Raw genomic sequence first — 13,081 nt, forward strand, 5'->3', positions numbered from 1 at the left:
TACTACTACTACTACTACTACTACTACTACTACTACTACTACTACTACTACTACTACTCACACTACGACCCCGAGAGCATGAAAGAATAGATACAATATAGAAACAACAGTAGAGTCACATGGAGGAGGTCTAGGTGATAAAATAAAGGCCTGTGGCCTCATATCCTGCATAGAGTCTTTGAGAACTCCTTGTGTCAGTACTCAAACACAGCCAGGAAGCAGAAAAGACTGAATCATAGTTAGTGCCTCTTGTAAGTGTGCTCAGATCCAATTTAGCAACCAATTGAAAGTCTTCTCTTCTTCATGTGGTAAGCGGATTACAAAAAATACCTGTACCTGTTTTGAAATCCACATGGGGATTGTATCAGTAGAATATGCTGCATACATTCATGGGGACTACCTCTTATTTCAAACACTACAAATAATTTTGACGTGGCACAACATCAGAAAAATAAATGAGCAAAATGAAGATTGTGCTGGACATGGGGAGAGTGATGAATATTGATAGTGCTCTATTGGCATCTTTGTGATGTCAAAAGAAAATGAGGCAAATCTGTAGCATGCTGGGTAGACTGATGTAAACATATGGAAGGATGGGCAGCATGGCCATCATTAGAGAGAAGTCACCTCACTGAGACAATAGTTCCACTGGATTATTTGAATGTCTGAGTGTTCTAGGCAGGCTCCATGGCTACAAGTCATACACAGGTTCTCAAGGATCAGATTTGTGTATCACCAAAAGGGAAATGGAGAGGCATATCATAGGTATAAATAATCTGCAAATTATTACCATATGCAATGAAGAATCACACAGAAGAAATAGCCTAAAGAATATTATCAGAGAGATACACAACTGAAAACTCCATCATCATGGAGCAGGAGTGAAGGAGGGAAGTGTAATTGGTGAGTAGCCTACATGCTCCATTTCTGTCTACACAACCTTGCCCTGTGTTCAGCTGAAGAGAAGACATGGTGTGATGGAAATGCAAATTTAAAGATCTTCCCTGCCCCTAGGCTAAAGTGTAGGTGCACTTTAAAGCCTAGGGGCAGGGAAGATCTTAAAAATGGACATTCCCATTACACATGGACAAAAGCTGCACAGAATGAGAAGGAATGGATAGGTTGCATTCTGTACCATCGGGAGGAGTACTCATATTAATAAGATCATAAATCCAACAATGAATGGAAAAGAGCAGCGTGGTGTAGGAGATAAAGCCCTGTTTGCCTGAGACACTCAGTAGCCATGTGGTCCTGCACAAGTGACAACCTCTCAGTATCTCTGAGTCTTCATTTGTAGTGGAGGGAGATGGACTTCAGGGCCTCTGAGGCTCCTTCTACCTCTAAATCTATTCTCCTAACAAGCCAACAACAACAATAGTCTTATTGAGAAAGTAGGCATTTATTTGTTGTTGTTCAGTCATTTTCAGTGATGTCTGATTCTTCATGACCCCATTTGAGGTTTTCTTGGAAAAGATACTGGAGAGGTTTGCCTTTTCCTTCTCTAGCTCGTTCTACAGTTAAGGAAACTGAGGCAAGCAGAGTTAAATTGCTTGCCCAGGGTCACCCAGTTAGTACGAGTCTGAGGCCAGCTTTAAATTCAGGAAGATGAGTTTTCCTGACTTAAGGTCTGGTGCTGTCCACTTCACTGCCTAGCTGCTCTAGGAGGCATAGGTGACATAGTTACTATTGTTGTCTTGAGTCTCTTTTTTTCTGGAAAATAATACTGTTTCTAGCTACTTAATTTCTCTGAGTCTTTATTTCTCTGTCCACAAAATGAGGATGATAATACCCATAATCCTATCCACAGGGTTGTTGTGAGGCTCAAAAGAGGTTATGTAAAGTGCTTTACCAACTTTAAAGCACTATCTAAGTACTGATTACTAGTATAATTGGATCTTTTCTTGGGCTCCTATTTTGGCAATAGTATTATTCTGATCATTTTCTTTCTTTTGTAATCTTCTTTTGAGGATATTTTGAAAACTGAGATCTGAATACATTCAAAAATATTTTACCTCCAGCCATGGATACTTTTCCATCTATATTTAATTTGACCCTATTCTTCTTCCCAATTTCATTTTATTAATTGCCACTGACACTTCCATACATTGTAATAATAATAATAGCTAGAATTTATGACACTTTAAGATTTGCTGAACACCTTACAAATATTATCTAATTTCATTCCCACAACAATCCTGGCAGATGGGTACTATTATTGTTCCCATTGTGCAGGGGAGGAAGTTAAATGATTTGCCCAGGGTAACATGGCTGATACATTTCTGAGGCTGGATTTGAACTGAGGTCTTCCTAAATGCAACTGCAGTGTTCTATCTGCTGTGAAACGTAGCTGCCTTAGGACTTGCTCAAGGTCAGGTAAGTAGTAAGTGGAGTGTTAGTATTTGAACACAAGTTCTCTAATTCCAAATCTGGTTCTCTTTCTAGCATATCATGCTGGTGACTGTTGAAGTTATAGGACTCATGGTCATTGTATCTTTGGAGGTCAGCTATCATCTTTCCTAGTTGAGACTGATTTTGTGACTGAAAACCACTGGGTCCAAAGAAAGGCCATGAATGCTATGTACCCTTTTCTCTCTAGGATTCCACGTGTGACTTCTGTGTTTGGCTAGGTCTATTAGTGTGGTATAGGACTTGACATCCCCCACGCGGGTCACAACATCAATCTCAAAACAGTTTATAGATTATTTTGGACTCAGAGCCACTGATGGAGGAAGCATGAACACACATCTACATGAAGAAAATAGATGCATGGGTTCTTTAGTGTCTAATCCATAGAGATAAATTCAGCCAGAAACTATCAACAGACCAATTAGGCCAGAGATTCCCTAGGGACCACATGTATGAAAGGTTCCTTTCTGACTGTGTGCCCCTTTGAGATTCTGTCGGGGAAGGACAAATGCTCCTCTATATCATGTCACACTTCCTGATGTCTATGGCTCTCTGAATCAAACAAACATCTTCTTGGAATTGGGGTAAGGTTTTGCAAAAATTATTGGGTGGAGAATGCATATTTTTTTTCTGGGCTTTTCGTGTTTTCCTGGAATTATCTTTTCTGAATGATGTTGTGAGAATGGAAGTTCTAACATGTTCCCAAGTCTTTTAAGGACAGATGCCTTGGTTATAATATCTTTTCCTAAACTTTAGGGAGGAACCTATCAAGGAAGACTATGAGAATTGTCCTGTTAGCTCAGACTGGTGATCTGTCAGTTCTGTCCTCTTACAATGACTCTTAGGCTTATCTTGGGAGACCCTGTATTTCCTCCATTACATTGCCTGAAAATGTTCCCAATTTTTTTTCTAATGAACCCTGATATAATTATTTAAGAACTAACTCTTCAATTAAAGATGTATCCATGAAGCATTTTCTTCATTTTATAGTCATAGAAGGTGTCCCTTCAAGGTTAAGACATTTGTCTAAGTTCACACAACCAGTATGTGTCAGAGGTGAGACTTGAACCCAGATTGTTTTGTCTCTGAAGACGCTTCTCTATCTGAGATGCAATAGCTTCTATTAGTATAAAAATAGTTTTTCAAGATTTGAGGGTGGGTAGGCAGAGGAGACTTCATTCAGCTTCAAATTATAGTTCTCATGAAAAAGGTCTAGGGGTTTTAGTGTATGGCAAATTTGATGAGTCAGCAGTGTAATAGGGAAGTCAAAAGGAGGTAGCTGTATCAAGAGCGGCATCCTTGCCTGGATTAAGAAATGTGATGGCCCCACTGTACTCTGCTTTGGTCAAGTGCCCATTTAGAGTAAATAATAGCTAATGATAGGTAGAATTTATAAAACCCTTTAATGGTTGCAGATGTTTTACAACTATCCCAGTTGATCTTTACAACAACCCTCTTAGATTTCCCCATTTTTTAGATGAATAAATGTAGGCAGACAGAGGTTAAGTGACTTGCCCACGGTCACATGGTTAGTAAGCATCTGAGGTAGGATCCCAACTCACCTCAAACTCTGCCGGTCCAGCACTCTACCCACTGAGCTACCTAGCTGTACTGTATTTTTTCCTTGGTGCCAATTCTAAAACACATTTTAGGAAAGCCACAAATATGCTGAATTATATCCAAAGGAGGATGTCATGTCATGTGAAGATCAGTTGGAGGTACTCTAAATGTTTTAACTTGGAGAGGAGATGTCTTGAGAATATGACAGTTGTTTTCAAGTATTTGAAAGTCTATCATATGAAATGATTATGTATATTAGATTTGTTCTGCTGGACCCCAAAGGGCAGAACTAGGAACAAGGGGTGGGAGTTGCAGTGAGGGAGATTTTAATTTTGTTGCAAAGAAAAATCTTAGGGCTACCAAATCAGTCATTTCAGGAAATAGAGAGTACCTTTCACTGGTTGTCTTCAAGAGAGAACTGGATGACTAACTACTGGGGATGTTGTAGAAGGCAGGTTTTCAGTTATTGGACAAAATAGAAAATGAGATTCCTTTCAAGTCTTAGATTCTAATTCTAATATTCTGGAATTTGGGGAAAAAGTCCATGCCCATTCCTGCAAAATCCCTTTGGACTTTATAGGTCTTCCTTCCCTTCTAGTCCTTGGTTCTTCCAGTCTGAGGAACCCTGATATCTTTAGCATGTTCTATGGCACACCATAAATCCTTAGCACACTTGTAATGTAAGTGGTCAATGGTGTTGAGGTGACCAATCTCCCACTTATCCCTTTAACCCTTTTGATGGAGCTCCTTTCTCTTCCTCCCAGTTGCCCACAGATCTACTCTCTCCTTAAAAGAAATATCTGGTGCTCAATCACACTAATGTGTGAGCAGGTGATATAGTTACATTTTAGTCAAGGTTGCTTTCTAATACCTCTAAAATCATATAAAGTTGGCATCTACCTATCTCTATGCACAAATATGATTTTGATGGTGGCCCTCAAATTGAATTGGATTGAACTGAACTTAGTTGGCGTCTTGCCCTAACTCAGACATGTGGCCAGGCTGAATGACCCCTGGGTCAGCATGTTGTAGAGGGGAATCCTCTTCAGATACAAGTTAGACTAGATGCCTTCTGAGAAAATAATGAAAAAAAGAATGAAATAGACAAAAAATCAATGAAACTAAGCAACATATCAAAATAGTCTTACATTATATGTAATATTGCATACCCATAGTATCTGTGTTTTTTTTAAACAATAACTTTTACTAAGCACAAGGTCAGGCAAGAGTCATTCAAGATAAAGAAAAAAGCAAAAAATAATAAGGTACTCAAAACTTAGGTTCCAAATGGTCAGGCAAAATTGGTTTTACCCTCTAGATATAATCCTTAAAGGGGTATGCCAGTGTTTCATAAATTTCTCCCTCCTTTTTTGTGAAATATTAACTCATATGGTATGCTTTTTTTCTCCTCCCATTTCCTGGGACTGATAGCAAAGTCCTAGAATCAAAAGATGGACTTGAATACTGGACCATGTCTGGCTCTAGTAGGGTGCCTTAGTGTAAGTCACTGGATCTCTTTAAGCCTTGCTTTCCTTATTTTCTGAAATAACTCCCTCATAGAAATATTATGAGAAAGAATTTTATAAATTTTAAAGTATTTTATGTGTGACACATTGCAAGTATGGTGATAATTCTTCTCATAGTAACATAATGGACTGATGTGATTTAATTATCTTATTCATCCATTTTTATGGACCACAACCCCTGTGGTCTCCAATCTTTTTAGTCAATAATCAGTCAGCCAATAAACATTTATTAAGTACTTCTTATGTGCCAGGCACAAATGCTGAGGATATAAATACAAAAAAGAAAGATGGTTGCTGCCCTCAAGGATCTTATAATCTAATAGGGGAAGATAATATACACAAGGAAGTTGAAAGAGAAAGAAGGGCTGGGAAAGATACAGGAAAAGAAGCATGGTGGAAAAGTAAGAGAAGGTAGGTTGGGAATACAACATAAACAAGGCTGTTACATTTAAAGTGTTACAAAAAGATGATATTCATTATTTTTCACTGTGCCCCATCCTAATTTTGTCTGGCCCTGGTTTATTTTCTGACCCTAATTCTTTTTCGATCTCTGCAGAAAAGATCTCCAGCTGAACATGATTGAAAATAATTTCACTATCTTCCATCCTACTGTGTTTGTCCTTCTTGGCATCCCGGGGCTTGAGAACTACCACATCTGGCTTTCCATTCCATTCTGTCTCATGTATGTGACTGCAGTGTTGGGTAACGGTGTTCTCATCCTTGTTGTACTCACTGAGCGCAGTCTCCATGAACCCATGTACATCTTTCTTTCCATGTTGGCTGGCACTGACATACTACTTTCTACCACTACTGTGCCCAAGGCCCTGGCCATCTTCTGGTTCCATGCTGGGGAGATTGCTTTTGATGCCTGCATCACCCAGATGTTCTTTATCCATGTTGCTTTTGTGGCCGAGTCTGGGATCCTGTTGACCATGGCATTTGACCGATATGTGGCCATTTGTACTCCCTTAAGATACACAACAATCTTAACACCTACAATGATTGGGAAAATTTCCCTGGCTATTTGGGGGAGGAGCATTGGGACCATATTTCCCATCATTTTTCTGCTGAAGAGGCTGCCATACTGCAAGACCAACATCATCCCTCACTCATACTGTGAGCATATTGGTGTGGCCCGGCTGGCTTGTGCTGACATCACCATCAATATTTGGTATGGTTTCTCAGTCCCAATGGCATCAGTATTAGTTGATGTTGCACTCATTGGCATATCTTACACCCTGATCCTTCATGCTGTCTTCAGATTACCCTCACAGGAGGCCCGGCACAAAGCACTCAACACCTGTGGCTCCCACATTGGGGTCATCCTACTTTTCTTCATCCCATCATTTTTTACCTTTTTGACTCACCGCTTTGGCAAGAACATCCCCCATCATGTTCATATCCTCCTTGCCAATCTCTATGTTCTTATCCCTCCCATGCTCAATCCCATTATCTATGGGGCAAAGACCAAGCAGATTAGGGACAGTATGGCTCACATGTTCTCCATCATGGCCAAGGGGTAAGAAGTTCATGGTCTGACTGAACTCTTGGTGGTCTCCCTTTGTAGAAGATTCTGTGAAGAAAGTAGAGGTTTGGGGGAGTAGCCAAATAATAGTGGATTGACATGAACATTTTTACCCTAGAGAGATGTTTTACATGTGAAGAGTTACGAGTCACTAAGTCTAATGTAGCCTCTCTTGGACAGATTTAAGACTTACCCCTGTAAGTTTCATATCCCAAATCATCATCACTGCCTCTACTCTACCACCACCATCAACCCTAATAACATTAATCAACCAACACTATCATGTATGCACTGTCTACAGTGTTACCGTTATCTTTGTTTTCACAAGAATAATTTCTGTGTTTGGTGATGTACAGAGAAAATGACAAAGAAATGGTTCATTGGGGAGTTTTTTAGTTGGGATGAGAAAAACAAAGATGAACTTTATCGGATCCAAAGAAAATAGAATTGAAAACAATTAGCAACACGATTAGGGGAAGCTAGGTGGGCAATGGGAAGCGGCCTGTTCAAGTAGGTATCAACTGGTGTGGAAGATAAGATTTTTACCAACAGTAAATCTTTGATAGGGCAGCTAAGTGCCACAATACATAGAGTACTATGTCTGAAGTCAGGAAGACTTATCTTCTTGGGTTCAAATCTGGCCTCAGACACTTACTAGCTGTGTGACCCTGGGTAAGTCAATCCTGTTTGCCTCAGTTTCTTCATCTGTAAAATGAGTTGGAAAAGGAAATGGCAAACCACTCCATTATATCTGTCAAGAAAATCCCAAATGGGGTGATGAATAATTGTACATGACTGAAAACAACTGAATAATCTGAACAAATTTTTACTGAAAGTCCAAGAATCCAAAGAAAAGAGAGAAGCCATGGTCTTCACCAAAGGGAGATTTTCCACTTGTGCAGCTAGGATGTCCTACAGTACTAACTATACTGCCTGACACTTTTGGACATATATTTGCTCTTTTCTAACATGTTTCATCTTTTACCCAGGGTATACCCAGGTGAAAGGACCCTGGGCTTAGTGTTCCAGGACCAAGAGGGCAAAAGGATGGGGAGCGGCCTCAAGTTCATGGGGTTTGGTTGAAGGAACTTCAGGAACTTGATCCTGGAGATGTGAAGACATTTGGGGCAAATGATAGCTGTCCGCAAATATTTAGAGAACTAAGATGGATTAAATTGTTCTTGTCCTTTGAAGGCAGAACCAGTCAAAAGGATGGAAAATGTAAAGAGTCCAATTTGTAATTGAAGTTAAAACTTTCTAACAAATAGAACTATCCACAGGAAGAATGGGCTGCCTTGGAAAAGAGTAGCTTCTTCCACATTGGAAATCTTCAAGCAAAGATTACATGGTCACTTGTTGGGGGTGCTCTAGAAGGAATTTTTTTTCAGCTATGAGTTGGACTAGATAGCAGCTGAGGTCTCTTTCAACCTTGAAATTCGGTTTCATACTGTTCAGTCTTCTTGGAAAAAGGGCCTTTAGTGCAGTTCCTCTTTCCCCAGGTTATAGAATAACAGAATGTTAGAGCTGGATGGGACCTCTGAAGCTCACTAAGTCCATATGGGCAGGAAGGCATAAATGGCCATCCAGTTTTATCTTGAACACCCTCAGTGAACAGAAAACTATTACCTCCCGAATTTACCCTTAATTATACTTCTCCATAACTCTAATAGGAAAATATCATGTATGTAGCAGTTCCTTAAAAATATCTTGTTTGCCTAAAGGGAATCCAATCTGCTCCCATAGACTACCACAACTCTAGCCTTGGCCAACTGTACATTTCACTCTCCTTCTGTTGCTATGTCCCACTAGTTATAAAAAGGTGGAAATCTGGGATAAAAAGCATCCTGGGATTAATGGATCAAGTGAATTGGAGAGTGTTAAGTAGGGAGAAGCAAGGAATAAGTTAGAAGAACAATAGGTGATGGGACTTATGAATGAATGTAGGGTGGTAAGGAGCTAGGATACAGGAAATATTACAAAGAAGTGCACCCTATAAACAAGACAACACAAAATTGGAATTTTCTTAACTACTCCATACTTCTCAGAATCACCATCCAGTCTTTTTCTTTGTAAGGGACTGATTGGGTTCCAGAGCTCCTTGGAGGAGAGGCACATATAGTTTCAGATATCTTTCAGGAAACACATGTGGAGAGAAAACCAGCAGACATATTGGAGAAGATTACTTCAACTAACCCCTGATTTATTTCTAGCTTAATTCCCTAGAGACTGATAGAATCTAATCTGTTCTACCAGTCTTGTCCTACTTGGGCAAAATGAGACTCTCTTGTGCATTTTAAAAATAATAATACTATGTAGAACTTCTCTAATTTCAGTTTGCTGTATGGATAAGGCAATTTACTTGTTATTCTTGTTATTTTTAAAATTTAGGATAGTCTTTTGTGTAGCCAGAGTTAGTGGCAAAGAGGAAAGCTGATGAGTATGGATTAAGAGCAATCTCTTAAGAAAAACCAGGGAAGTGGCTTTTCTTGTAGATTAAGGTTTATATCCCTAGAATAACGATATTTGAGGCTGGCATATAGAAATAATTATAATCTGATACAAACCCTTCTTGAAGACTGGATAAAAGGACAGTCCTGAGACCTTTCTGCCCCTTGCCCTACTAGCTACTATTATGGTAACACAGACACTATCTTGGGCTCTTCTCTCTACAGAAGTGGGCCAGGTCTCCAATCATATTTATTCATGTAACCTGTGAGCTTCATCTTTGTATTTAGACAACCCATGTGGATGTACATATCATACATGTAGATGAAAAACTGAACCCTAGATAGGTTAAATGATTTACCCAGGGACAAATGTCTGAGGCAGGATTCAAAACCATGTCTTCCTGTATCAAAGTCCAGTACTCCATGTTGCATCTAGAAGACAGGTATTCTGGTTCTCAGACCTACACTATTCCTACTGTAGCGGTGTCTCTGTAAGCAAGGTGTAGTTGTGTAAGGCGTGAAGATCCTGCTGGGCTGCGGCAGGAGAGGTCAAATCCCCTAGGGAATCTTCCTCAGTGTTCCTTCCAGCCTTTTCCTCATACTCCTTTTCTCCTTCCGCCGTTGCACAGAGTGAGGAAGGCTGTCTGCTTGAACAGTAGAACAACGAGGAAGGCCTGCTGCGGAAACACGTTCAACAATCCACCAGACAGAACTTACTTCTGAGGGGAAACTGGAGTCTTGCTTTTATCGCTCCCTCCCCACTTGAGAATTTAGAAATATAGATTGTTAATACTTCCTTTCATTTAGTGCTGGAGCCCTTGCCCAGAAATTACCCCAACAACTTTTGACCAAAAATTTACATTCTTTGTCTCTGTCTCCGTCTCTGTGTGTGTCTCTCTCTTCTCTCTGCTTCCCATGCCCCCAGTAACACATTGCAAATTGGTTATTGACTCTTTCTTTCTTGAAACCTATTACAAATAAAGAAATTCTTACAAATAAGAAATTTCTATGACTGACCAAACTTTTTTTTAGCTGTCATTCAATGTTAGTTAAATATAAATGTAAGCAAACTTTAAAGAACAGGTAGGCTTTGGATTTTACATATGCTCTCCAGCTCAAGGAGGGAGAGGAGAAGAGAGAGGTAAATCATCAGTCCTTCCAAATGGAAAGTTCACCACTGACATATTTATCCATATACACCTTTAGCTGTTCTAGCCTGAATGGGTGGAGGTGGCACTATCAGCAGCTGAACTCCATTGGCTGTTCAAGTGCTATGAGCTCCAGTTATCTCTTTACCTACTCCATTCTCACTCAGAACCATGGGCCAAGTGTTTGAGTTCATTTTGACTTCATAACCATATCTTATCTGAGAGACCTCTAAGGCAAGAAGAAGGTGATACTATCTTTCAAAGTCATAGCCCCACTTCAGTCTCTGTATCCAAACAAGCTGAATATTTCTATCCCATCTAGCTGACTTCATCTTGGCTGTTCTACCTCCTTTGGTAGTGAGCATATGATGTTCTCCTTATAGTCAGGGATTTGAATATTCCTTGTAAAATCAATTTGCATTCATGTGACATCTGTTAGATCTAATTAACTATCCCATGACCTGGTGATTTATCTGCCCCTAAACCTGAAGTGCTGGGGCAGCTAGGAGGTACAGTGGATAGAGTGCTGGGCCTGGACTCAGGAAAACTCATTTTCCTGAGTTTAAATCTGGCCTCAGATATTTACTAGCTTTGTGACCTTAGGCAAGTCACTTAACCCTCTTTGCTTCAGTTTCCTCAACTGTAAAATGAGATGGAGAAGGAAATGGCAAACCACTCCAGTATCTTTGCCAAGAAAACCTCAAATAGGTCATGAAGAGTCAGGCATGACTGAAATGATTGAGCAACAAAACCTGAAGTCATTCTCCCTCACTTTCTTTTTTTTTTCCTTTCTGGGAGGGCAATTGGGGTTAAGTGACTTGCCTAAGATCACATGGCTAGTTTTTGTGTTAAGTGTCTGAGGCCAGATTTGAACTCAGGTCCTCCTAACTCCAGGGATGGTGCTCTATTCACTGTGCCATCTAGCCGCCCCTGAGAAAATTCACTGTTAATGGAATTCTGATTTATTATTATTGTAAATAATAATAAACTAAAATTTGTATGGCATTCACTATATTCCAGGTACTGTGCCAATTGCATTACAATTACAATCTCATTTGATTCTCACGACAACCCTGGGAGGTTGGTGCTATTATTAACCCCACTGAAAAGATTAGGAAACTGAGGCAATGGAGGTTAAGTGACTTGTTCAGTCATACAGTTAGTGTCTGAGCCCATATTTGAACTTAATTTTTTCCTGGCTCCAGGCTGGGTGCTCTATCTGTTATACCACCTACCTACAATTAGATCACACAGGACACAAGCAAACAAAACCATGTTTTAGTAGCAGGATGCAATAATGTTATAGTTTGATTTAGTTATAGTTGTCTCTCCTTTTCACTCACCCAAAGTCATCTTGTTCACTCATCTGAGAGGAAGGGAAGGAAAAGGGAGAAGGCAGATTTAAAATGGAGACTTTCTTCAGAGTTCTCTGAGGAAATAGGGGAAGAAAAAGGATATGAGCTAGAAAGCTTCTTGATTTCGCTAAGAGCAACGGTTAGATACTCCTCATTTGGTCCCAGTTGAATTCCTGGACTGGGCTGATTTCTCCTTCCTTCTGATGCTAATATTTCCTTTCTGTCCTGGTTTGATCTGTAGCACATGCCCACCTGCATTGTCTTACTCTAAGAATGGAGCCTTAGAGATATTTATGTTCTTCATTCTTTTCTATTATAATTCAGGGTTAGACCGCCATACTCCACAACTTGAGACCCCAAATGTCTTTCTCTTTGTCCTATTCTATCAAATCATGTTCGGAAATCTCTCCAACAGCAAAGGAAATTGAATCCCAAGAACTCTAGGAAATATTTGCTCACAAACATTTAGCCACATTTTCTCTATGATGTTTCCTTTTACCCTGGCAAGTCTTGGACCCTTAGGTTGTATGAAGGTAATACTTTTTAATTTCCAAACTCTTTGAATGTGAGCAATGCCCTTTTATCTCACTACTCCACAGGTTTCTAATATTTATCATTTCTCTTTCAAATTAGAAGGGGGTTGGCAAGAAATAATGGTGCTGGAGATTTAGTGTCAGGAATAATGAAGCTACAGGTGTCTTCTAGGCTATTAAATTCTAGATCTATCAGAACTGCTTCCCAAGGTCAGGATGAAGGGCTTGTATCCCAAATCCCTCAGTTATGAGTTGAAAAGAACTAAATAGACACAAGCTGCCTTGGCTGTGTGTGTATCACAGCACATTTTATGCTAATAGCCTCTCTATGAATGCAGGGCACACATCTCCCTTACTTCCAATAGACACAAATAGTATAAAACCAAGAAGTGATGCTTGGCAAAAATGAAGCCGCATAAAATTGAACCAAATTCTCAGGACTTCAGAGTTAATGATTACCAGAGTGCGACAGAATTTTCTCTCCAAAGAAGTATGTGGGTTGCTGATAATCTATGAGTTCCCTCTGCAGTAGACTGGAAATTTAAGCAAAGTGGTTGGTGTTGGTTCAAAAAAACCACAGA

At 39.8% G+C, this 13,081-nt stretch overlaps 1 protein-coding gene across 1 annotated transcript; it reads left to right on the forward strand.

The window, feature by feature from the left end:
* Positions 1 to 6,067: 6,067 nt before the first annotated feature.
* LOC138176900 (olfactory receptor 52B2-like) lies at positions 6,068 to 7,015 on the forward strand. The gene has a single exon (XM_069107834.1). The coding sequence runs from the start codon at positions 6,068 to 6,070 to the stop codon at positions 7,013 to 7,015; it is 948 nt and encodes a 315-aa protein (XP_068963935.1).
* Positions 7,016 to 13,081: the final 6,066 nt, after the last annotated feature.

The sequence above is a fragment of the Petaurus breviceps genome, unplaced genomic scaffold (assembly GCF_028583685.1).
Source record: "Petaurus breviceps papuanus isolate PSGF00001 unplaced genomic scaffold, PetGlider_PUasm1.0 90294, whole genome shotgun sequence".
NCBI classification, from domain to species: Eukaryota; Metazoa; Chordata; class Mammalia; order Diprotodontia; family Petauridae; genus Petaurus; species Petaurus breviceps.